The following is a 26182-nucleotide window of genomic DNA, read 5'->3' as shown; positions in this document are numbered from 1 at the left end:
GTGCAAACTGCTTTCATTCTGCACCTTTTTTTAGGTGTTGCAAGACCCAAAACTGACAAGAACTCATCTTAAAGATCACACTTACAAATCACTTATCACAGTTTTGATTTACCATATTGTCTAAACTTTGTGTTGTTTTTTTTTTCAATTACATTTTTTTACATGTACATACATTTTAACTAGTAATTCCAAACTTTATGTTTAATAAATGCAGGTCAACCACAGACTGCAGTGGGGTTTATTGTCACTGCGTGCTTTTCCCCATTTGTTTCCCATAAAGGCCCACATGGAAAAATCTAGTTGGCTTAAAATCAGATCAGAGCACAAACTGTCTCATACTCACAACATTTGCTACTTGTTTTTTCGGGTCTATCCGTCAGTTTTATGGAAAATAATGAAAGCTACAACAAATAAATATTAAAAGAAAAGATAAGCAATATTGACAGGACACTTTAATAACATGGAATAAGCCAGTATTTGTCAGTGAAAAAGATGTCTGAGGGAGAGAAAACATCTTTTGCTGTGCTTGTGTGTGGTTAAAGATGAAAACGGAGACAGCAAGAGAAACAATAGATATAAATAAGCTATTCCTTATGGCTCTAGAGGGGACTAAAGTGCCTCAAAAGTGACAGAAAGAGACTAAGTATACCACATGTGTGGATTTATCAAATCCTATTCGTGCAAGCATATGGTAGAGTGATAGAAGGTTTTTACACAAGTAAACAAAGCCAGCTGTCCATCTCTCAGGTATACATCTCTAATTCTGCTAGGTCATTTACATCAGGCTTCTGCACAAAAATTATTTCCTGTCGGCTCTCCATCCAACATCCACATCACGGGCCCTCAGGGTGCTGGGATATGTGCACGTAATGCGCTGAGAGCTCACCTAATGGCCCACAGGGTTTACTGCACGCTGACGACGCTCACTTTATCCTCTGAAACGAGTGCAGATAGGAGTGGGATGAGGCTTTAGAGTCCACATATTGGCACCGGCCACCCGCTACGGATTGTTTGGTCTTTCCATATTCAAAAGCTGAAATTGTATCCTGTGATTTATGTACTCTGGCAGCTCAAGCTTAAACTCCTTCAAATAAGGCACTGTAATGCTCCCAAAGTATTTTTCAACGGCCAGAAATGCAAAGTAGGCCAGATTCCTGCTGTTTGCTCGTGAACAATCACGCTTACGGCTGAGAAATGTCATGTGAACACTGCCCTCTAGTGGTTATTTTAAGGGTTACGTTTCAAAGAATAAAAAAAAAAAAGACAAAAGCAAATAAATACTCTGGAGGAATAAAGCCTGTGTTTCCTTCTAATGTGATTTGTTTGTTTATGGATGCATGTGTGTTTATCTGAGTGTGTGACAAGCCATCTGTTTGCAGTTATTGGCAAGGTGTGCAGTGCATCTAAATGGGAAGTTTGTCCATTAATTCCTGTTAAAGCCATTCACAGGTGTGACAACCAGAGCCAAGCACTACCCTTACACACGTGTTATTGTTTGCCTCCCCTGCAGGACTCTAAAGGGGAACAGGGGTCAACACTGTATCAGTACACTGAACCTTGTGTGTTAGCGCATATACAACCTGGTTTCGATCAATAACACGCAGAACAAATCAAATATGCTGTATTTATTATCATATACATCATTAATTTAACACGGCAGCAATATGAACATTAAAAAAAAAAGAAAATGCACATGATGACATAAAACATTCATATTTTTTGTAAGTATCCAGTCTAGTACAGCAAAATAAAAATGTCTTCAATAATTGTTTCAGAATGAAGCAACTTAAAAGAAATAGGTGGGGAAAAAAACGCCTGCTGTACACTTGACTAAGGATTGTTGTAATCCATAGTTGTGTATATTGAGGGTAGATGGGCCACACCGTGTTGGGTTTCAGTGTGTCTTCTTCTAGTTTATTTGTCCGTTCAGTTTTTAAGTGTCCTCCGGAGGAAAAAAAAAAGTTGTCACTCGTCCCCTGCCGGAAGGTTTTCTTCAATCCTCTTTATGAACTTCATACGGATTTCTGTCATATTATCTCCCCTCAGTGTGTCCTGGACAAATTTCACATCGACAGCCATCTGGACCTAAAATTGTTTAAAAAAAAAAAAAAGTTTATAATCAGCATCATTGTACTTGAACCACGATTTCATAAATGAAATTGGAAGCGTGAAAGATGTCTCTAGTCATAGATTCCTTCCTTCTAGCTTTGTGACAAAACGATATGTTAACTCATTCAATCCCAGCCATTTTTCAAAAGAGAACGCCTTCAGTACCCAGAAAGGCACGCAGAAAATTGTTTTCTATGGCTATATACACATGGAACCTACCAAAAGAAAGAAAAAAAACTCCCATCTTTCATCGGGAAAAAAAGGTTTGTTTTTACCTTTTTCCGTTCTTTAGCCATCAGCAGTAGAACACTGGTAAGTTTCAGGAAAATATCAGTTCCCAAGAAAAAAAAAGGGGAGAAAAACCTCTTTTTGTGAAAAGATACATTTCAAGCATAACTTTCACCTTGTCACAAATTTTTTTGCTTTTGTGAGGGTGAAATATCGAAATAACTGCACTACAACATAAACAACCCAAAAAAGGGTTACAATTTCACATCTGGAACTCAAATGCATGTGTGCACGCGTGCGCGTGTGCATATGTATGCGTTAAACTTTCCCTACAATGCGTAAGCTTCTGCACGCTACACTTCTCTATGCTCTTCCACTTCCTCCTTACTGTCGAGTGTGTTTTTACATACAAAAGATCCATGCCTAGCTCTGATTAAATGCACAAAGACGTATAAATACGATCTTTGAGAGCGGGCATTCGGGTTTATAAAAACGTACAAATACAAGTACACCTTTCGTATTGAATGAGTTAACCACACAAGAGCAGGAAAAAAAAACAGGACGTGCATATTTCTAAAAGTCAAACTAAAGAAAAAAAAAAAATACATCCTAACTTTGAACAGCTGAAAATTGTGGTCATAACAGCTGCACTCCAGTCCAGTAGGTGGCAGTAATGCGCTTTTAAAAGGTGGTGGTCATCTTCTACTTCCAATCATGTTAGCCACTTTTCAGGTTTCCCAATAATAACAACAAAATACAAAATTTAAAATTAGTAAAGTAGGACTGCTTTGAAAGAAATATAAAAACTAGAAAGACATTTACAAATAAAAAACTATAGCTACATTCAGAAAAAATAAACACATTAAACCCAACACAATGTGCAAACAAGTTAAATATATTTCAAAAAGGAAACACAGTTTGTGTTATAGTTGTCAAAACAAATAGCAAATATTAGTGTAAAATCTTCGAACATTACAACTGTTAATTGTTTAAAAATGCTGCGGGTCAATACAAAATTAGCTGTGGCTGCAAATGGCCCCCTGGCTGGACTTTCAAAACCACTGTATTAAAAAGTATATTTTAACTTAAGGTCATTTAAAAAAAAGAATGAATTAAACTCACTCTTGGCTCCCATGATGCCAGCCTTGATACATTCCGGGTTGAAATCAGGTACATTCAAATGCTGAGAAGTCCAAGTTAAAAGAGCAAATGAGCTGGATTTTTTAAATAGAATAACTGCACTTTTAAAACTATTTTTGTTTATATTTCATACAGTAATTTCTCTACTTCAGAAATCCTGCATTTATTACCCAAAGTTTTTATTTATTACCCAACTTGTTTGCCAAATAGTACAAACAGGAATTCAGCCTATGATAATTGTCTTATAAGAATCACTGTATATACAACAAAAATATTACGATAAAAAAATACTACTGGAAATGTCTGGATATTTGAAAACATTTTCACAATACCTTACAAATTTTTAAATATATAGTTCTAACAGAAATCTTGTCTCTGTCAGATATTTCTTTCCTAGTACATTTTCTTTCAAATACATTCATGGGAATTATACTCATGAATGTGTTGCTTCTACCCTGAAATACTGTCAATGTTTAGCTACTGAGTTATAGGATGTTACCATCTCCAGGGCTCCTCTGAGGACGCCGCACAGCAGGTTGGAGTAGATCAGCGTGCTGTGGTTGTCGGGCAGCTCCACAAAGTCCACCAGCGGGTTGTTCTCCAGCATGAGGGAGAACTCATCTCCTGCCGGGCTCCAGTTGGTCACACTGGGGGTGATGCCGAGGTACGTCTTAAACGCGACCTGGGTCAAAGAAGAAGTGATAAGCAAACATTATCTCTGTACCTCTGTATGAAAAAGGTCATCTCTTATGCCATGGTGGAAATTTGGGTAAATGAGGCAGCTTGAGGAAGTCTTGCCGCTGTCAAGTGTCACACAGCAGAGCCGCTCACTCGTGCTTAAATGCATACACATGGAAAATAGTTGCACTATGGAGTTCTGCACTCTTTATGATCTGTAAAATGTTTGTTGCTTTTGCCTGTCACTGCTGTGGCTGTCTGTTCACACACTGAAAACAGATGGAGGATTGGACACACGGTTGCTGTTTTGCCTTTTTTTTTTTTTCCTGGGGTCATAAAGGAAGACTTTACAGAACATGACGGCGAAGGAAGGAAGTGAGGCAGGAACATGTGTTTCACAGGACATGGAAACAGGAACATGTTGAACGTCTTGTCCATAAGAACAAATGTATTCTACAGAATTTATTGTTGACTAATCATGTCTTGAAGCAATTGAGGCAAAATAGAGTGCACAACTTGGCTACAGACAGCACAGGCGCTGTTGAGTCACAATGGCTAAAATCCACTGGGGAGCATTTATCAGCTCAGAACATTCAGACAGGCAGATTTTCCCATCCCATTAAAAAAAAAAAATGTTATGTATGGATCTTGTGCCAAAATTAATATAATGAATTAAATATTTCAAATACAATTTTTTTTTAAGTGAATTTATTACATTGTCCATCTATCAATCAAAATGGTAAATATCCTGTAAATTCTGCTTTCTTAAACTTTGAACCTTGCGGCTTATACAGCGGTGCGGCTAAATTATGGCTAAATTCTATACTTGTGACATCTCCTTTATGTCAGATCTACTACTAATTGTTTAAATACTGTGCCGCTCACAAGTCAGTGAGGAAACGGTAGCTCTTTCTTTGGCAGGAGCCAATCACAAGCTATCAGTGCACTCACAACAAGCCGGTCAACCCACTGGAAGTCGCAGGAGGTCATTATATATATATATATATATATATATATATATAAAAAACAGTATAACAATGTAACAGGGTGTCATCTTACAAACAACACTAAACTCTTTACACATCAAGTTAACACTACAAAGGTATACCTAATAAATATACAAACATGTACCAATACAAGTTTACAATGGAAAAAACCCAAACTCTTTTAAAGTTTTCCCATAATGCATTGTATCTGAGCAACGCATTCATTGGGGCACTGCGATTGGGGCACCATTTTCTATGCTGCTTGTCCTCCAATGAAATGCTATGCTCAATTGTAATACATTGGTACATGTTTGTATATATACTAGGTATACCTTTTGAGTGTTAAGTTGCTGTGTGATGAGTTTAGTGTTGTCTCAAAGAGGACACTGAGTCAGACTGTTATATTGAGTAATGACCTCCTGCAATTTCCAATGGGTTGTTGACAAGCTCGTCGTGAGGTTTCTCATAGATCACGATCGGCCTCTTTCAAATAAAGAGCTGCCTGGTCCTCACGGACTCGCGTGCGCCACAATATGCCATTTTATGACGTGGACACGTGTGGCTTATACACCGGTGCAGCTTACATATGTACAAATCTGGTTTTTCCTCTAAATTTAGTGGGTGCGGCATATACACTGTAATTTACGGTAACCTGAAATAAATATATAAAACATATTCATTAATTGCATGACCCTTTTATTTATTCTGTTTTTTAATTATTTGTTGCTCTGTATTTATACAGTATATGATTTAGGTTAACGCTGGTAAAAAAAAAAAAAAAAAATCTATTAAAATGATTTTATTTCATGACCATTAGTCTTTGTCTTGTTTTATGCCTTTTTGTGGAAAAATGTGAATGTGAGGACAGTAAAGCTCCATTCTAATCCTCGCCTACAGGATGTGTATAAGTTGAATTTCAGTGAGACTCCCAAAGAGTCACTCATCTTTAACAGACTCATTCAAACTTTTTTCTTCGCTCTTTTTTTTTTTTTTTTTTTTTTTTTTTTACAAAGACGTTTCATCAAGTTGCCTCTCTATAATCAGATTTATCTACCCTCTCGCCCTCCACTTTGGTGGATGTCCACCGTCACGCTCTGATTAGCCTGGAACCGTCCAATTACCTTAGCGATGACATCGGCCGTTTCTCGGAAATCCTGACACCTGCCGACGCTGGAGCGTGCCAGGAAGTCCTCGATGAGACGCACTCCAATGTTGTAACCCCTTATAAAAGCGAGGGAGGCACACAAAGAGAGAAAATAAGAGAAAGGCCGCATTTCCTTGTAATGAAATTGGACACATTCTTGGTTCTAACACTTGGCATGAGACAATAAGCCTCTACAAGTCATGATTCCAAGACACTAGCATGGTGTCTGATGTGCTGGCAGACTGAACAACACTGACATCTAAAGCCAGGAAACATGAGGCAAACTGTTATGAGCTGTTCCAACATTTCTGGAGATTTGTTGTTAATAATAATCGATATTAAATACACTTTTAATATTTGTTTGTATCTTTTTAGTCAACAATTTCAGTTAAGTCAACCTTAATTTCATAGCACAGGCTAGTATTCTTCCAAGTATATTCTCATGAAATCATATTTTTAAAAAGAAACACAAACTGTAAAAATAGCAATGAAACAATTAAGTAATTGTTATAGTTATAATTAGCATTATTTTAAATAATACTCTTGCAAATTCAATAAAAATGCGTAAAAAATAAAATAAAAAACATATACTGTAAATCTTATCTCATTAACATTTTTCTATATTAAGTCAATGGTCAAAAAAGTGTCATCCAGATCTACGGCCGCACGAATCTGCAAAAAATGTGAATCCAGACTTACATGCTTGAGATTGCTATTCTCCGGAATCATTTTTTCCCAAACACACACACACCATGTTCAGGGCCATGTGCTTACGTTTTTAACAAATTATTATCACTATCTTTATTTGACACCAGGGAGGTCCTGAAAGGACAGCGGACGGCCAACTTTGATAGAATTTAATAGAAAAACTGAAAAATAATTAAGCAAGTCCAAAACATATAACACATAAAACAACATTCTGAATGTCTTTATATTTATCATATTGCGGCAGGTCAGTTGGTAATATGTTGTGCTTCTGTAGGATCTTAAGAAACGGTAAAGGATGACGCTTTTTAGCTCTTTATGGTCGGTTACTTTATCTTGATAGAACAGAGAAGTTGTGCATTGCTATCACAACAGGAGGCTTCAAGCTGTACATTTTTAAGAAAAGTGTTGTGGCGGAAACTCACATTTTGTCCAGTTGTTTGTTGACCTCCTCATCATTCTCATAGTCTTTGCATAATTGTGTGACCAGGGCTCCATACGTCAACGTGAACAGCTCTGAATTCTACGAGAAACTGCATATTAGTTCTGACAAGCTAAATTAAAAGGATTGCTATGTATGTACAAGTACATGCATTCGCCGATCATTTACGTACGAACCACGCAGTGCTATTATTTAGCTACGTGGTGTTTCCTGTCACAGCTGCTCTCATTAGCACAGTGCTAGCTAACTTAGCAACGGTTATCCTTTAGTAAGAGTGGCCTACCATCTTCTTGCTGTCAGTTGGGCGGCTGGATTGCCGGGACATTGTGGAAACGGTTACAGAATCACACAGAAGTTTGCTAACTCGATATTTATCCTCCTCTATGTTTAATGATCAGCGCTGTATCTATTTCCGTGTTAGCAACCGCTGTCGCTCGCCAGCATCTCTCAAGCGAGTGCTAAGTATGAACAACTTCCGGTTCTTCACTGCAATTGAACAAACAATATGAGGAAAGTTTGTCGGTTGTGCAGATTTTATTTTGAAGATAAATACATATTTCCAAGACAGATCTAAGACACTTCCGCATCTTGGTATACAGTAGGTCTAAAACACCGCCGTGTATCGTTCAGAAAGAACATACAGGAAGCACAACAAGCGTGCCACACTTCAAGTGACCACAGGGTGGCAGTATAGGTAATCTAGCCTGCAAAAAAGAAGCTTAATTATTTATTATGTTAAAGCGGGGAAGAGCAGCGTTGGAATAATCTTGTCTCTTGCTGTGTTGATCAATTACATATTTATAGTGAAGAAGGGCGAGAGCGAGTGAAGGTGGATGGTTTTTCAGTGATGGATCACAGGTACGCGTTTTGCGTCTGCTCTTTATTTTAAATCGTTTCCAGGAATTGCATTTTGTACACATCTTTAATGGGACTACAGCCTTTGCACCTCCACTAAACTGCATGCTGTTTGAGCTAAAGGCGAGGATCCTCATCGTTATCATCCATCGTGGCTTGAGAAGAGGAGGAGGAAGGAGCAGCGCCAGTCTGCAACTCACCGCTTCCAGTAAATCAAACAGAATAAGGGCTATCTGAGAATACACGGACTGTGCAGTGGTGTAGCTGCTGTGGACTGAAGGTGAGGTCAACTGTTGCGCAATGATGACGGGCAAATCTGTGAAAGACGTCGACCGATATCAGTCGGTGCTCAACTCTTTGCTGGCGTTGGAGGAGAACAAATTCTGCGCGGACTGCGAATCAAAAGGTGGGTCATTGTACGGTACCTGCAATCCTTATGCTCGGAAGGTGCACACGCATGCTCCATGAGGAGAAAATGAAGGCATGCATGCTCCTCATGTGGCCAAAAAACTGGAATACGGGGACATATTAGTGTTTGTCGGTGCAGATGCGGAAACATCCTGATTCTAAGTACAAATACACCAGCAATAGGACACGCTGTGATGTCATAATATCATGCACGTTTTATTACATGAAGTCCTTCACTGTCAACCTTTCACTGAACTACGTCCTCAGCTATTTGCTAAACCTGTTTTTCCACACTTGAGAGCTTGTTTTGGACACAAACAGGGAAGCTAAATGGAAACAAGTCAGGGAAATATGTCGGAAAAAGTAATGGAACGCATCTCTTATGAAGTTAATCAAACCCGGGGTTGGGCGAGACTTTGAAACCTTTTGGCAAAGGCACTGAGGCATGCTTGGATGAGTTTAGTGTGGAAGAATGCAAGAACCATGACCTCAGCCTCATCATAGGACCTTTGGGATGAACAAAAAAGCCTTCCTGGAAAAGCGGTAGCCTACCTTTGGGCTGTCCAAATACTTTTGTGCAGAACAGTCTAACTAAATGGCGCTTTGAGGCCTTTTGAGGGCAATGATTCCACAGTCCAACAAGCACTTTTTACCCTTCCTCGCTACTTAGCAGCACTTCCTGCTTGGCCATAAATTGTCCAGTGAAAGTCATCCCTGCAAAGGAAGACGCTCTGACTAGAATATTATGAATGGTGGCATGAGTAAGCAGGTTTCAGGTGCAGTCGTGTGTGTGCTTCTTTGCCGTTATTTACCTGCTTTAATGCTCGAATAGGCTCATACGAGTTGCCGACCTCATTGATATTTCATGAGAATCATCAAGCAGGCTTCTGAGTGCTTTAATGTTGTGATTTATTTATTAGTTTTTGGCTTACATTTCCACTTTAAGGCCGGATATGCATGCCGGGAATGATAACATTCACAGCACCGTGTCTTGTTTGTTGTCTGTACAGGTGTACCTAATAATATGGCTTTTCAGTGTTCATCGCAAGGGCCGATTGCGTATTGCACAGTGAAACTTGAAGAATCTGCTCGTAGATGCTTGCTTAGACGTTCAAGTTGCTCTGTTCCAGGGTCAAACTGTCGCCATCATAAACCCTTTATCAACTTATAACAATATTTTCACATTCAGAACCGTCCTACAAGTATAAAAGGAAGTGAATCACTGCATGATAAAGCAAACAGCTGACTAATAACTCGGTTTTTGTCGAACATTTTGCCTCGGTTTTCATACGCGGTCTCTGTTTTCGTACACTATTGCACGTATGGCCCTATTGTGCTGTGAAATCGAGTGTCCAAAGAAAGCATCATCCTACGCCTTGCTGACTCGCTGTCAGCGCATTTTTCATTCAGTGACTGCTAAATAACCCACCACGGGGCCAAAGAAAGTTGCGAGTGCCAGCAATTTGATAAAGAAGGTGAGAAACACTATTGAATTTGATCTTGTCAGGCTGTATGGGAAGTCCGCATCAACAATAACTTCCATCCATTTGTCACTAATAATTATTTTGTATGTAAAACTAGTGAAATATATTTTTGATCATATTTTTGGGTGTCTGAAACAGTTGAATTGGATTTTTATTTTGTAAGGGAAAAATTGTTTTTTGTACCTTGTGGCTTTCGCCAGACCTTTTGGAACGAATGAACTCTTTCAATACCAAAGACGTATTTCTACTTTTTTATAATCCCGAACGCCCGATCCCAAAGACGTACTTATACGTCTTTTTTGTTTGTTTGCGCGAGAGGCGAAAAGAGGCGATGACGCAATTGCACACAAATGGATGTCACTTTTAGAGGAGTTTTAAGCCATAAAAAACGGCCACGAGGTGGCAGAAGTGCATTTGATAAGGGCTCAGCATTGTGAATTTGAATGGAAAAAACACAAATGACAGCAAGGAGGAAGTGGGAGAACGTGGAGGAGTGTAGCGTGCAGAGGGTTACGCATTGCAGGGAAAATTTTAACCCATACACACAAATGTGAAAATGATAAATGGTTCATGGTGTTATATTTGAAAATACATTTTATTTTGATGTAAAACAACCCCTCTTTTGTGTTGTTTATGTTGGTATAGTTGTTTAGATGTCCCAAAAGCACTAAAATATTTGCGTCAAAGTGAAAGCTATGCTTGACATGCGTCTTTTTACAAAAAGCTGATTTTCTCCCTTTTTTAGTCGGGAAACTTACCGATGTTCTACTGCTGATTACTAAAGAACGGAAAAAGGTAGAAACAAACTTTTTTTTTTTCTGATGAAAGACGCGAGTCTAGTCTTTCTTTTGTTAGGTTCCGTGTTTATGTAGCCATAGAACACAATATTCTGTGCGCCTTGAAAGATCAGTCAAAACTGTACTGAAAGGGTTGTGTTTTGAAAAATGGCTGGGATTGAATGAGTTAATAACCATGTAGTAATATTGTACTGAGAAGCCACACCCTTCCTCATGTCACATTTCTGGTTCCACGGTTCCACCGTTCACTGGTTCCCTCTGGCAGGGATTGGCAACTCCAAAATGCAGGCACCTTAGTGTGAGCAAAAGACGAAAATGTATTGATACTCGGTGTACGTGAACGGGGTTGTAGGGAATCCTCAGTGGACGGTGCAGGTAAAGAAAGTGAATTACATTGCCAACAAGTGCACGAAAAGCAGGAGGTCAAATGGACTTGGCCTTAGAAGGAGTTATACATCAGGACGCTGCTATAAGGGGGGGGTGAAAGGTAGCGGAGGAGTGAAGGGGAGGTGGGAACCGGGGGGATTCAGACACGCTCCTGTAATGGCATCACAAAAAAGTCATGCAGCACTCATGAGATTTGCTGCTGTGTTAACTCCAAAGTTTTGTGTGACTTTTCAGGATTTTTTTTTCACAAAATGTTGGCTTGAACTCCAAATTTGACCACTTTTGGTGTGTTGGACTTTGGAAGGTTCCACATTACTGGCAATGGAAGGGAATCGAACGTCATTTTGCAATGCAGTGCATTATTTAGCCTTGTGACTCCTGACACGTTAAGTCGGGTGTTATTAGATGACAGAGAAGATTAGGGGAAAAACAGCACCTGTACACCTACACACACACACACACACGCACACGCACACACTTGACTGACAAGTATGTCACACTTCCTTATTTCTGTCAGCTTTGCTTTCCGTGCAATGAAAAGTGCATCCAAGCGTGCAGCACTTGAGTGTATTTTATGATGAGGATTCTACATGCACACACATAATACAACGCGCACGCTCCGAAAGCATTCATCGTCCACCTCTCAACACGGCTCCTCTTTTCGTCCGTAATCTTGTTTACTCTGACATGTAGCACCTGCATCCCTCGGGGTGTTTAAAGAGGAAGTGGCAACACAGCAATGTGCGCAAAGCCACAAAGCTCACACAAAGTGTTTTGTAAGGGTTACTTGTTTTGTGGTAGTTCCTTACGAAGGTGCATCTATGTGGCATTACCACTAGTACACGTCACTTCGTAAGGTTACTGTCAGAAAAGTCCTCTTGCGCTGGCGTCTGTTGCCATGGTGATATACAGTATATCACCTGCTGATGTCATGGCCCCCTGCCAAAGCGCCGCCCGCTCACGTGTCTTATCCAGTCAGGTCCCAGCAAGGATTTTCCCTTTACACAAGGTGTGTGCGCCCTGAGTCACAAGGAGAGGGTGACACAGCAGAAGATTAGCGTATTTACTTGCGTGTACACTCGCGTGATACGCTGCAATGAGCAAATTAGCCCTTATGGTAAAAATAAAATGAGTAATAATTAGGGCTGTCAAAAATAGCGCGTTAACAGAGGTAAATGATTTATTTCGTTAATTCCCTTCAAGGTGGAAGCATCGTGTAGTGTCCCCGCACAGTCACGCAGAGTCTGCCGCTCTTTTAGAACATCACTCTGACCCGAACACACCAACAGCAGTGCATATATGTATCTCCAACTCACATGCACGTCTCCATAGTCCGCCTCGGAACGCCGCTTCCTCATTATCACGAGACCACCGCGAGATGCATTCAGGGACGCTCCGAAAATCACAATGATATCGTTATTATGCGCGTATGTGTGGCCTAAATAAACAGAAAGACAAAGAAAAACAACAAGCGGATACTCTTACCACTCGCTAACGTAAGTCTGACTACGGAAATCCAATTTGATGCATTTAAGTATGCTCGGAAATCCCAAAAAACGCATCTACGTGGTGTCTTTGAACGCAACTCTTCATGGCTTGCAATAACACAGTTAAAGTGTGTATCAAATGTTGTGCTACTAGTAAAGAGACTAGTGTTTGGCAAATAGATGTTCAGACGTGTGTGGTATCATAGCTTGAGTTCAGTTCCCTTCATTTTTTATCTTTATTTTCATGAAATACAGTAAAAATGGGCATATTTCACACATAGTTGCAAATCGTGATTAGTCATGATTAATTAATTGAAAACTGTGATTAATTTGATTAAAATTTGTAATCATTTGGCAGCCCTAGCAATACTACAATGTATGGCTTCCCCATCGTTTATGGATGGCAGTTCTGCTCGTCACATTGCTACACAGATGGAGGGAGCGTATAAGTAAATTATCCATCAGGATCCATCTGCTTAGCATAGACCGGTGCTGGGTCATCGGATAGCTTCAGGCCTCCTGGAGGACTTTAGGTGCTGGGAAATGGAAGTGGAGGATAATTGTGTGTCTGTGTGACAGGGCGCTGGTCTGATTCCGAGTATAGCTAAAAGAAGCAGTGGTAGTCTGTAATAAAGTCATGATGTGGCTTATGTGTGTTTTACAGTGTCTGGTTGGTTACATGATTTGTATTACATAGTTATTAAACAGGGACGATCATGTTTATTTTGCATTTTATTTATTTTTTTATTTAATTTGTTTCTTTCTTGTCCTGTCCAGCCATTAGGGCAGATAGTATTGTTGATCTAAATACCCCCACGTTCTCAACAGATTTGGTCTGCCAGGAAAAAGTGTGAGACACACTTCCCCTGTTGTACAGAATTTATTTGACTTTGACGTTTGTTTTTTTGTTACGCAAATTTGGAGCGGCCAAATCGGAGCAGGAGGGGATAGAGAAGAAGAGAAAAGAAAACAGAGAGGGGAGTGTGGGGACAAGGAATTAAAAGGAATAAAATCAAATAAATAAGTAGATAAATAAATAACAGCACACACACACACACACACAGTGGTTGACCACCCGACACCCGGAAGCCACGCAGGGGACCCTGGCGAAGCGGAGTAGGGCACCCTGGGGTCCCAGACCCTCAACCCAGATCCCGAGCCACGGAGAACACGGACCACTAGGGAGCAAGAAAACCCCAGGCCCTCCCATCCCAACGGCAGGACGTTACTAGCAAGGCAAACAGAGGAGCAGGCGAGGAGGAAAGCCAGCAAATGAGCAAGTTGGCAGGCAAACGGACAAGCAGCAAGGCAACCCACCACACCACGCCAGCCGACACCCGCGGGGCAGCAAATCCCCGGAGAGGGAGTGCCGCGCCCCCAAGCCGCGGGGAGGCCGAGCACCAGAGCAGAGAAGGCGAGACCAGCAGCAGACCAGCCGTCGGACCCCACCAGCCACCGGAAGCCAGAACAGTACCCTAACGCAGGGGTGTCCCAACTTTTTCCACCATATACTCCATATATGAATACTGAATAATAAATATATATGAATAATAACATATTAATAATAAAATATTTGTTTCATGTTGTAAAAAGACTAAAAAACAAAGTTGCAAAAAAGTATTAGTGACTAGCTTCAACTGTTAAGCTTTTCATCTTTACATTGTGTCTTTTTGCTTTATTTTATTTGTAAAATGCACCTGCCAATAAAAAGTCATCTGCAGGCCACAAATGGCCCCCTGGCAGCACTTGGATCATCCAAATTCTAGAAGTAATTTATATAGTTTTTACTAATAATAATACTAATACATAATATATAGTAATACTTTCTATTTGCATAGTGCTGTTCGGACTTCTCAGAGTTACAGACCAATACTGAAAACAACCAAATGAGGCATATTAAGCGGTGATCACGTCCCAAACTTCAAAAGAAAGCATAACAATAGCTAAGAGATGATAAAAGCAAGAAAGGGCGCGTTGTCAATAACAGTAAATCCTCACGATAGCACGTTTCATTGAGCCATGTGCTGGTGTGGTAATTGTAAGTACTGCACTGTGACTCTGCGGGATTAACTGCTGAAAGTAGCGTTTATCCTTGTGGGATGTTGGCTAATTAGCCATATGCTCGTGTGTGTGTGTGTGTGTGTGTGTGTGTGTGTGTGCGTATGTGTGTGTAAAAGCCAGTAGGGTGTAAGCATGGGTAAAGTGTGTGTTTTGCAAATGAAGGCACCTCTTTTACGTAGTTGTTAATCTATAAGCAATGCAGTGGTTTTGTGTTATATATTACCAAATTGGGCATATGGTATGCATAGAACCATGAAAACTGACTAGAAATTTTATTCATTTTCTGACTTTGTCCTCCTACTCTCGGACTATTTCTGCACCTGGAGGTGTGTGTGTGTGTGTGTGTGTGTGTGTGTGTGTGTGTGTGTGTGTGCAGGGCTTCAGTAAACAGTACATAACACCTCATCGATTGCCACTAAAGAGGCTGCTGTGGCGCAGTGTGCAGGTGTGATTCATTCCGCACGTCCACCGTGAAAAGTCATCTCATTGCCTTCCAGCCCTCGTCCTTCCCCTCCTTCTCCTCCCTTCAGGGTTTATGTGGTTGCCACGCTACCTTTCCAAACATCAGGACTGCAGACATCCATAATTGGCTGCTACAAACACTCGAGATGACCTTTGGCGCTTGGGGGAACACGCGCAGATGTTACGGCAACGTTCTGTGATTGTCAGTAACAATGCTAAAACCGAGAAATGCCGTCCGCAATGTAATATTACAACAAAAATGCATCAGGGACGATGAAGTTGGTCACTGCATCACAGCATATCACAGTAATCCACCAATACAAAAAGAATTGCCCCTGAATAAGTGAGATGGATAATTCATCACAAGACAGATGCAAATGTTTGTTGGTTTGAACGTGTTTGCTAATTGTGCAATTAAAAAATGGATAGAAAAAATGATGGATTTAAGTCATTTCATTCATAGAAATGAAAAATATATTTGTAATAATTAATTGCTATTTTTGACTTGTATTAAAAATATTTAATTTTTTTTAGGGCTGTCAAAGCTATTAACGTGTTAACGGAAGTTTCCTTTAACGGCACTATTTTTTTTGACGCGCGATTAACGTGCGCACGTCCTTTTTGACCCTCGGCCGGCGTCGTAGTTTGAGGAAGCATCGGTCACCTTGGTGCTACAAGCGGGAGCAAATATTGAGCAGAAATGGAGAAAGAAAGGGGTATTTTGATCGGTAAATTTAGCTTCAAAGATCGCGGGTACAAGTGGCCGAAATTACTTTTCTCCGGTGGCTGGGCTCTCCGTTAGAGATAGGGCGAGAAGCACTGTCATCCACGAGGAACTCGGAGTGGAACCGCTGCTCCTTCGCATTGAGAGGAGCCAGATGATGTGGCTTGGGCATCTGGTCAGGATGCCTCCCGGATGCCTCCCTGGGGAGGTATTCAGAGCACGTCCGACCGGTAGAAGGCCTCGGGGGAAGGCCCAGGACACGTTGGGGAGACTGTGTGTCTCAACTGGCCTCTGAACGCCTCGGGATCTGCCGGGAGGAGCTGGACGGAGTAGCCAGAACCACCATCCACCAGATGACAGAAAACGGGTGAAAATACAGTATAGTAGTCCGTTATGTCAATTTCCCTTGGAGATGAATGAAGTATCTACCTAACTATCTATCTGTGCGGCGTGTGGGAACGGGAGAAGGTGCGTTCAGGGACCATCAAACAAAGTGGGACAACATAAACATGAAAAAACTGGGGGATTTCTAACTGCATATTAATTTTTAATAAAATAATGACCCATATTTCCAAAACTGGTATCTCTTTAAATAAAATGTGATGTGGTTATCGCCGTATCGAATCGTTTGCCATAAACTTATTATAGATGAAAAAGTTTTTTTCGTCTGTGATTAAATGCGGTTAGTTAGGAGTTAACTGTGGACAAAATGCAATTAATCACGATTAAATATTTTAATCGATTGACAGCCCTAATGTTTTTATGTATTTTTAAATTTAAAATTAAATTGCAGTAGCATGAATTACATGCCATTCTCTCGGCATTCACACTATTCATTTGAATCTACTGATTATTTTATTATTATAGGGCTAAATAATCAAACAGTATCAAAACAGTGGTGGCTGCAAAAGTGTGAAACTGCAGTAAGTAACTCAGTATGGAGAACAGAAAAAGGTCAGACTGTTAACGTGAAAGGCATTAAAAGGATGTGGACGCCAAAGGGATTCCTCCATTCAGGGGCTTTCCACATATTTCGTAATCCTTCTGTGTGGGTCCAAACAAGTGTTTGCTGCAGTTAAGCAGGATTTAGACAGTAATTCTGCTATTATTAGCTGGCATGACAGCTAAGCTAATGCTTCAGCCAGACCGTCAGCCTGCATGACCGGACATGCTAAAAACACAGTCGAATGATTATTTCACCATGAAATAAACATATTATTTGAACATAGCACAGCCCCAAATATAACCAAGACTTGAAGCTATTATTATTTTGTCTCAGACACCGGCGAAAGAGGAAGGCTTCTTCACAAAAACACAACGTCCTCTTTCATCGGCCAATAAGGAGCCTTTTGAGGAAGCAGTAGTAAAAGCTTTTGCACCATCTGGTGGTGAAAAGGCTACACTGCAGGAAGGCTGAGGTTGACGTCTGTAGAGAATGTGAAAGAAACAGCCTGTTCATTCATTTTTTTAAAGTTCTTATGTCCAAATATCATGCTAAGTCTTTGTACTGCGAACGAGTGACGCTGCTAGATTGTTGTGTTATTGTGGTTGTAGTATTTTATGTGCAGATGTACCTAATGCTGTGGTCTGAAAGACTATGAAGTCATCCCTCACACACACGCGCCTGCAGCTGTGACACACACAAGATTGCTTGTGTGTGTCTCCACTCAGTGTCTTATATACACATATATATAGACTATATATAGGCTACCTGTCCTGTTGAATGCTATTATATGTCAGGACAGTGCCTGATATACGCAGGATTAGATGAGTTCCCTGCTGAATTCTGGCTGGTAATTGAGGTCTGAGGCTGTAATTGAGCTCAAATTAATTTGATGGATTTTTTTTCCCTCGTTGTTCTTCAGCCTGTCTAATCGTCCTCGCCTTTGTTTATTCAGTGTGACTTCTCAGGAGACACTCGACACCGCATCAAGTCTAAATCCTTTCTGTCTTTCAGGTCCGAGATGGGCGTCGTGGAATTTGGGCATCTTTATTTGCATAAGATGCGCCGGTATCCATCGAAATCTCGGGGTCCACATCTCCAAAGTCAAGTCCGTCAACCTGGACCAGTGGACGCAGGAGCAGGTCCAGGTCAGGGACGACACCATAGACAGTGGAACCTCCAAAGGCCAACACAACAACCTCGTAACACATTTATTAACTGTACAGGCCATTTTTAGGTAACATTTTAACATATACACATAAAGCCATCGTGTATAATAATAATACCAGCTGTATAATAAATACAATTACTCACCATTTCAAAGCAAACGGGAGAACGGGAAGTTGTATGAATCACGATACTGTCGCCTAGTCATGCTTTATAGGTCCAGTAATCCCTCGCCACTTCATGCTTCGAATTTTGCAGCTATATAGCCTATTATTAGTCAACATATGCGCACATTTAAGCAAATTGTACGTATTATTTGCATAATTAAGCATTTTCAAGCATAAAAATGGCTGAAGGAACGAAAATACAAATGCAAGGCATTTAGAAGACACATTGAAAGACGTTGTGATAGTATGTAGTACTTTACACTTGTCACTAGGTGTCAGTAATGTTGCTGTAATGTCCAGCGAGACACACAAGCACCACACTTGATCGCCGGGACAACAGGCTTTTATTGGACAACAGGCACAATAATCCCTTAAACGGGCTAATCGAAACGCCCTGCGTCACATCCTGTCCACCACCCACTCAGCTCCCCCAGCACCGGAACACATTTACAGCAGCACACACATGCACAAGTATTCTTTATGTCTTATTTTGTCTTATTATGTCTACTATATTGGGTAATACCAGGGTAAAGGTGACTATTTATGGTGTTATTTCATGTCTAGAGGGCTCTAATAATGTTAAAAACAGATTTAGAAGGTTGTAAACAGGTTTTCTATGCTACAACTACAAAAATATTCTGTTTATAAATAAGGTTTCCTACTGTCTGGAACCAATCAACCACAATAAACGAGGGATGACTGTATTACTGGAACGCACCTGCTAAGGTACAACCACAGTTCTATGGTTATCATGATACGTTAGCTTTTTTTGTGTTGGCATCACAAAAAAAGGCCACAGAAAAATCAAATCATTTGTAGAGTAGATGCTCTCATGAGATATTGTTGACTTCTGAGGCATATTTTTATTGCCCCCCAAATTGGGGTGTTGGACTGTGGGGGTTCTACTGTATTTTGATTTACATTTGGGGTTTGAAATGGTATAAAAGGCTTAAAAAACATACCAACTGCCAAAAAGGGGGTGTGCTACTGTTTTTAAATGTGTCTAAAAGATGCGGTTGTCCTCTAGTGTGTTCAGGAGATGGGAAACGCCAAGGCCAAGCGTCTCTACGAGGCGTTCCTGCCAGAATGCTTCCTGCGGCCTGAGACGGACCAGTCTGCAGAGATCTTCATAAGGGACAAGTACGACAAGAAGAAGTACATGGATCGCGTCATTGACATCCAAATGCTCAGGGTGAGTCATCATCTCACAGGGAGCGTACTTAGTATAAATAATACACGCAGGAACTACGTTCTCGTCACGCAGAAAGAAAAGAGCTGTGAGAACATCCCCAAAGAGCCTGTTGTGTTTGAGAAAATGAAACTGGTAAGTGTGGCACTTGTGGGTTTTCATGGAAAAATGCTGCATTCCTTGATTATGATTGGGTTTTTTTTTTTTTGATAGAAAAAAGACGTCAGCCCAAAGACAGACTCTCAAGGTGTTACGGACTTGCTTGGATTAGGTATTATACACACACCTTGAGCTACTTCCTGTATGCATAATGGCTCGATGTGTGTGTCGTAACTAACATGCATCTTCTCTGTCCTAGATGCTCCAAGTCCGGCAGTGTCCAATGGGGTGCAAAACACTACTAATGAGAGTCCAGCGGGTTCTAACCCTGCACACTCTGCCTTGGATCTCTTCAGTACCCTCTCAGATCCTTCCACTTCCTCCTCAAAGAACATAGTATGGACAAACGCACTATAGCTCTCCTGTATACTGTACCAGGGATATCCAACTGGGGGCTCGCAAATATCACACCAGCAAGTTCAGTTCAAAACTTGGGGAGGGACCAACATTTTTGCAACAGCAAACAGCAGAACACTCTAGTCATACGGGATCTTTGACTTGGGTTTTTGCAGTAGGTCCTTAAAACTAAGTAGGAGTACTGGTGTCATATAGAGCAGTGTTTCCCAACCTTTATTGGGCCAAGGCCCGTATTTCACACACCAGCAAGTTGGGGTATTTTTCCATTTAAACTCGTATTAGTGCATGTTTGTATATTTTTGGGGTATAATGTTTGAGGGTTAAGTTGCTGTGTGATGGGTTTAATGTTGTTTGTAAGATGAAACCGTGAGTCAGACTGTTGTATTGAGTAATGACCTTCTTCAATTTCCATTGGGTTGACAAACTCGTGCGTTTTTTTTGCTCATGATTGGCTCCTGTCAAACAAAGAGCCGACTGGTCCTCACGAACTCGTGCGCTCCACAATATGCCTTTTCATGACGTGGACACGTGCGCGGTGCGGCTTATATGAGTACAAATCAGTTTCTTCCTCTAAATTTAGAGGGTGTGGCTTGTACACCGAAATTCTCGGACCTAAACAAGCTGTCTGTTGCTTTAGGCTGCCTCCACCTTCTTGCCTCAGAGCAGAGTGACCGCCTCTGTGCCTGAAAACCTCAGTCTCTTCCTGGACCCGGCACCCAAAAAGGCAGAAGGTGCATTCAAGAAGCTGTCCAAGGACTCGATTCTCTCCCTGTATGGCTCCACCCCCTCAGTGCATTTCAGCAGCATGGCGGCTAATCACGGTGAGAGATCCTCCTCATTATTATTGCATGTAACTGTTCTGTTTTTTAATGTCTGATTTTTCTTCTTTAGGTTTGTATATGAACCAAATCGGATACCCGACACACCCGTACGGTTCTTACCATTCCTTAGCTCAGGCTGGTGGGATGGGCGGAGCCATGGTGATGTCACAGGTCGCTATGATGGGCCAGCAGCAGAACAGCATGATGGGAGTCCAACAGAACGGCTTGATGACGACTCAACACGGCTCACCTTACGTAGAAGGGATGGCGGGACAGCAGCAAAACGCGATGATGGTGCCACAGCAGAACGGCGTGATGGGACGGCAGCAAAGTGGATTAATGATGCAGCAGCAGCAGAGCGCTGGCGTGATGGGACATCCCCAGCAGCAAATGTTTGGAGCTCAGCAGCAGCAGCAGCAGTGGAGCGTTGCACAGGTGTGTCCTAGCATAAAATTTGATTAAAATGTGATAAAATAGGGGAAAAAAACTGAATAGAAAGAAGTGGAAACATTCAATAAGACAAATAAATCAAAAACCTGAAGAATAAATTGAAATACGAGCAATATATTTGGCTTCAGCGCTGGAGTCCACCATCAATGAGCACGAGCCCAGAACGAAAGCAAACAGACTCCATATAGACGTTGCCGCGCCCCTCCGGAAAGTGAAAGTGAAAGTTAAACCCGTGTGTGAGAGAGCGAGAGAAAAATGCTCCTGTTGTGTGTTTGCCTCGTGCCCCAATATTTAAGTGTTGCACAACTCTGATTGTGCTATGTGAGTGTTTGTTCTCGGAGAAGCTATTAGACTGAAAATGCCGCTAATAGATGGAATATAAAGGTGTAATAATAATATCTCACAAATATATGACTAAGCTGGTTCTTAATGTTGAAGTTGGCTTAACGTACGTTATTATTGTGGAGTTGCTACTGTCGATTGTTGTTGACTTCCAGCTGCATCGAGTCTTTGTAGCTGTGTAGTGGATTTTTGACAACAAACATGCGAAAAGGTCTAATTGGATCTCATTTTAAACACAAGAGTGGCTTAAAATAATATTACTAATACAATACTAATTACTATGTGTTTTTTTTAGTACGAAATTGTACCAAATTCTGAGTGCTACTAGCACATTTTCCATTTCTTGTGGTTGATGGGAGTAAAATGTGAGTTTTGTGTCTTTCAGATGACTCAGCATATGTCCGGCATGAATCTCTACAACACCAACGGCGCGATGGCGTACAGCGGTCAACCCACAGGAGGCGCCATGGCCCCAAGTTCAGCGCACATGACGGCACATGTGTGGAAATAGTCCCAAACAAGACTTGTGGGTTTGACTCTGGTGAGCTTTTTCTAATACAAGGAGGAGGAGGAGGAGACCAGAATAAGACAAAGTACAACTACCTCTTCCTCTCTCCTGAGTCAACTTCCTGCCTCGGCCACGCTTCACTAAAGTCAACGCTTGCCTTCGGAACATTCCGTCAATGCAGCAACAGGGTCAGAGACGCACGTGGATGGATGTTATTTGTCTTGGTGCACAGATTTGTTTTTTATTATGTGCATTGATTTTTGACGACAAAGTGTCAGGGCCACATAAAAAGCAAATAATAATCGGAGATTACGAGAATAAAGTCGTAAATTTCCAGGGGGGGAAAAAGTCGTACATTTACGAGAAAAAAGTCGTAAATATACGGGAATAAATTCGTAAAATTTACGAGAAAAAAGTCGTAAGTTCACGCGGGAAAAAAAGTCATAATATTACGAGAATAAAGTCGTACGTTACGTGTCATCGTGTCGTTTCCTCTTCCATCAGGCAAGCTTTTATTTATTTTATTAGCGGTTGAGCACAAACAGATTAGCATGTCTCGCCCTTGTCACTTCCGCCGTCTTTACCCCGCCCCTTCCGCGTGCCCAAGGCCAAAGGTGCCTGCAACATAACGTTCCGACTTTATTCTCGTAAATTTACGACTTTATTCTAGTAATATTAAGAGTTTTTTCTCAGAAATGTACGACTTTATTGTCGGAAATGTACGACTTTATTCTCGAAATCTCCGATTATTTTAATACTTCGTCGTAACATGCATTGCCTGAGACAGCTATGTAAAGGGCGGACTTATGTGACCTTGGGCAAAGGTAATATTCCGACTTTTCCTCTCTCGTAAATTCAAAACGTTTTCTCTGGTAAATTTACGACTTTATTCTCGAAATCTCCGATTTTCCTTTTTTTTTTGCAATGGGGCCCTAATACTCGGTCGTAATTTGCTCCTCCTTCAATTTTAATGTATTTATAATGTTTTTAAATGAAGTGTAATTTAACATCTTTCCCACGACCCCACTTAAATTGTACGATGTCCGACGGGATACGCTCATTTTGTTCGTGTGTTGTTGCCGGGCAGGTTATGCAACATTTCCTGTTCATATTAATGAGTTAGCCGGCACATCACAGGCATGCGTTATAGCTTAACACACAAAGAATTCTTTCGGCTGATCTCATGCTAAAAATGTCAAATAAATGAGTTTCAATATAAATAAAAGCTTGAGTTAAATATAGCTCAAGTTAAATTAGCACCAATCGGTCAACATTGGCAACGTTTATCTCATGTTTAAGCCTTAAGAGGTCCTTCATAAATTCTTTACCATTTGACCCTAATAACAAAAAATGTCACCTTCCAAAAAACTGCTGTGAAAATATCATATATTTATCTTTTTTTTCCCACGATAAATACGTCAATCTTCTAACGCTTTAAAGGCCAGTGTGTTTTCGTAACTTTTCATTACATGAAGGCATAATTGAATGTTATTTTTATTACAATGATTGGCAGCAACATTCATTTTTTCCTTCAGTGTCAAAACAAAATTCACTCTTTGAGGTCCTCGGGGCCAAAAAATATGGCAGCTTCCCAAAAACCGCTGTAAGAGATGGTAACTTACTAGGTGTCAGTAATGTTCCTGTAATCTTTGGTGAGACACACAAGCACCAGACTTGACTGCTGGGACAACAGGTTTTTATTTGGCCACAAATTACAGCGTTGAATTACAGCGTTCCCTCGCCACATCGCGGTGTACCTTTTGCGGATTCTTGCGTATTTTTTAACAGAGCGTTGTGTTCTGTGTCCTTGTGGCGTATTAGAGCGCTCTATCGGTGCTCTGTTGTATGTGTCTGTTATTGTATTTACCACTGCTACCAGTAGAGGGCGTTGTATACTCATGTTGGAGACGTGTACAGTTCCACTTGTCTCAGTATGTGTTTACGTGCCTGTATAAGCATATTAGAACCCACAGTAGACAATATAAATATTGATATAAATATAAATATATATATACCAGTCCTTATTGGCTAAGGGAAAACCCTTAGCCAAAAGTATTGTGTCCTGCGTCCTGATTTGACTGTAGGCTGTTGTCAATCAATCTCCTTTGTGCTGTTGCTAGCAAACTAGCGAACTGTATGAGCTGCTTGCTAACCGGCAATAAACAATAGAAGAGGAAGAAGCAGCAGCTAACCGGCTAAATGAATCTTAGGTTCAAGGAGTAGGACGAGGAGGCCGACGACGGCAGGAGCAATTTGCTTTAACAAGGATACAGCTGAACGGCGCCAGGACGAGGCACGGTCAGAGCAGTGCATACGCGCGAGTCACTTAATAATTTACTGTGTCCAACCTAGTAGACCGATCATTAAAATTCGAAAAGAAAAACAGCCTATATAATAGTTGTAAACAAATAAAGTTGCCTATTCGCGGATTTCACTTATTGCGGGCTATTTTGGGACTCTATCCCCCCGCGATAAACAAGGGAACACAAGGGAGGCACAATAATCCCTAACATGTTCTACTGTTACGGCCGTAACCCACACCACCCTAAAACTCAACACTGAACCCCCGACATCTCTTCCTGTCCATGCCAACGCATTTAGAGCAACACACACAAGCACAAGTCCTTTTTTATGTCTTAAATGTCTTATTTTCTGTTATTACATCAACTATATTGGGTAATACGAGTGTGAAGGTGACTACAGGGGTGTTATTTCATGTCTAGAGGGCTCTCGTAATGTTAAAAAACATATTTAGAAGGTCGTAAACAGATTTTCTGTGCTCTAACTGAAAATATTGCTAGCTTACTAGTCCTACTGTATATTCATTCAACACAGCCACAATGCCCACAGGATCTCTTAAGGGTTTTAAACTCCACGCACCACAAAGCTACGTTCCGACATTTATACTGTCTTTCTAGTCAGACTGCTACCGAAATACTGAAATTCCAACATCTTCTGCTTCATGCGCACAGCACTTCCTCTCAAAATCAACATCTGCAGTACACAAGAGACCTAAACTGGATTTTCTTTTGGCAGACCAAAGATAAAGCCTATAGCTTTTGGAGGATCGTATAGTATTCCAATATGTTGTTGTGCATCAGTGTCGTGCATCATTCACTTCTTTTATAGCATTTTTTGCTCTCGTAGGACGAAAACTGGGGCATCACTGTGCGCTTAAAACACACGACTTGCATGTAAAGAAACACACAGAATGTGACGTTGTGCGGTGAAAGCCGGGACTGATGCTGAATGTCTGTAAATAAAAGGTTCCACTGGAGGTCGGGATGATATCAGACGCTTCCGGTGAACTGCATGAAGAGAATGTTTTTCCAGTGATTGTGTGTCCTCCTGTCCTTTTGTTGGCTTCGATGTGTCAATGGAGGCTATGAAAACAGAAAATGATGCTTTTTTTTCCCCTCAAATTTTATATCAATTTGCATCTTTGGAATGTCTGTTGTTTCCTACGCAACTTTACTAGCACTTTTTGGGGTTTTTTTAAGCAAACATCATTAAATACATGATTCTGTTTGGATTTTTCCCCCACTCACGAAATGCATGAAGTCATGATTGTAAAACTCGAATTCTGAATGTTTGACATCAGTGATCACGAGGACAAAAATGATGAAAAATGTGTTATCTGTGTGACTTTTGTTGGTAAAACACAAGCAAATAGAGGAATGTATTATTTGTCATACTTGTCTATCAATGTAATGTTATATATAAATTGGATGTTATGGTTCTCAGATGATATTTATGTTTTTTTCCCCACATGCTTTGCCTGTCAGATTTCATAATTACCTTCACAAGAATGTGTGTAAGATAAGATATACGTCTCTGTGGGAATAATGAAGAATAAATATGGTTTTGAATACATTGTCTCATATTGATCCCGACAGGAAGTGGGTCAGTTTGAAGTGAATTTACTTTACTTTAAGTTTTAGCACAAGTACAATGATCGTATACTTATCTCTGTTTGTAATTA

The 26182-nt window shown here is 40.8% G+C and overlaps 2 protein-coding genes across 2 annotated transcripts; one reads left to right on the top strand and one right to left on the bottom strand.

Annotated features, from left to right (window-relative positions):
- Positions 1-1610: 1610 nt before the first annotated feature.
- Positions 1611-8461, bottom strand: trappc3 (trafficking protein particle complex subunit 3). The gene is made up of 5 exons (XM_054763647.1): positions 7716-8461; positions 7416-7513; positions 6263-6362; positions 3977-4159; positions 1611-2085 (listed from the first exon to the last, which is right to left on the bottom strand). The coding sequence occupies exons 1-5, from the start codon at positions 7755-7757 to the stop codon at positions 1966-1968; spliced, it is 543 nt and encodes a 180-aa protein (XP_054619622.1). The 5' UTR covers positions 7758-8461; the 3' UTR covers positions 1611-1965.
- smap2 (small ArfGAP2) lies at positions 8118-26056 on the top strand. Its single transcript, XM_054763640.1, has 9 exons — positions 8118-8693; positions 18055-18188; positions 19402-19566; positions 19639-19698; positions 19777-19834; positions 19922-20058; positions 20717-20900; positions 20971-21335; positions 22078-26056. The coding sequence occupies exons 1-9, from the start codon at positions 8588-8590 to the stop codon at positions 22201-22203; spliced, it is 1335 nt and encodes a 444-aa protein (XP_054619615.1). The 5' UTR covers positions 8118-8587; the 3' UTR covers positions 22204-26056.
- Positions 26057-26182: the final 126 nt, after the last annotated feature.

This window comes from Dunckerocampus dactyliophorus, chromosome 20 (assembly GCF_027744805.1).
Source record: "Dunckerocampus dactyliophorus isolate RoL2022-P2 chromosome 20, RoL_Ddac_1.1, whole genome shotgun sequence".
In the NCBI taxonomy this organism is placed as follows: Eukaryota; Metazoa; Chordata; class Actinopteri; order Syngnathiformes; family Syngnathidae; genus Dunckerocampus; species Dunckerocampus dactyliophorus.
This window is presented reverse-complemented; position numbering and strand designations above follow the sequence as displayed.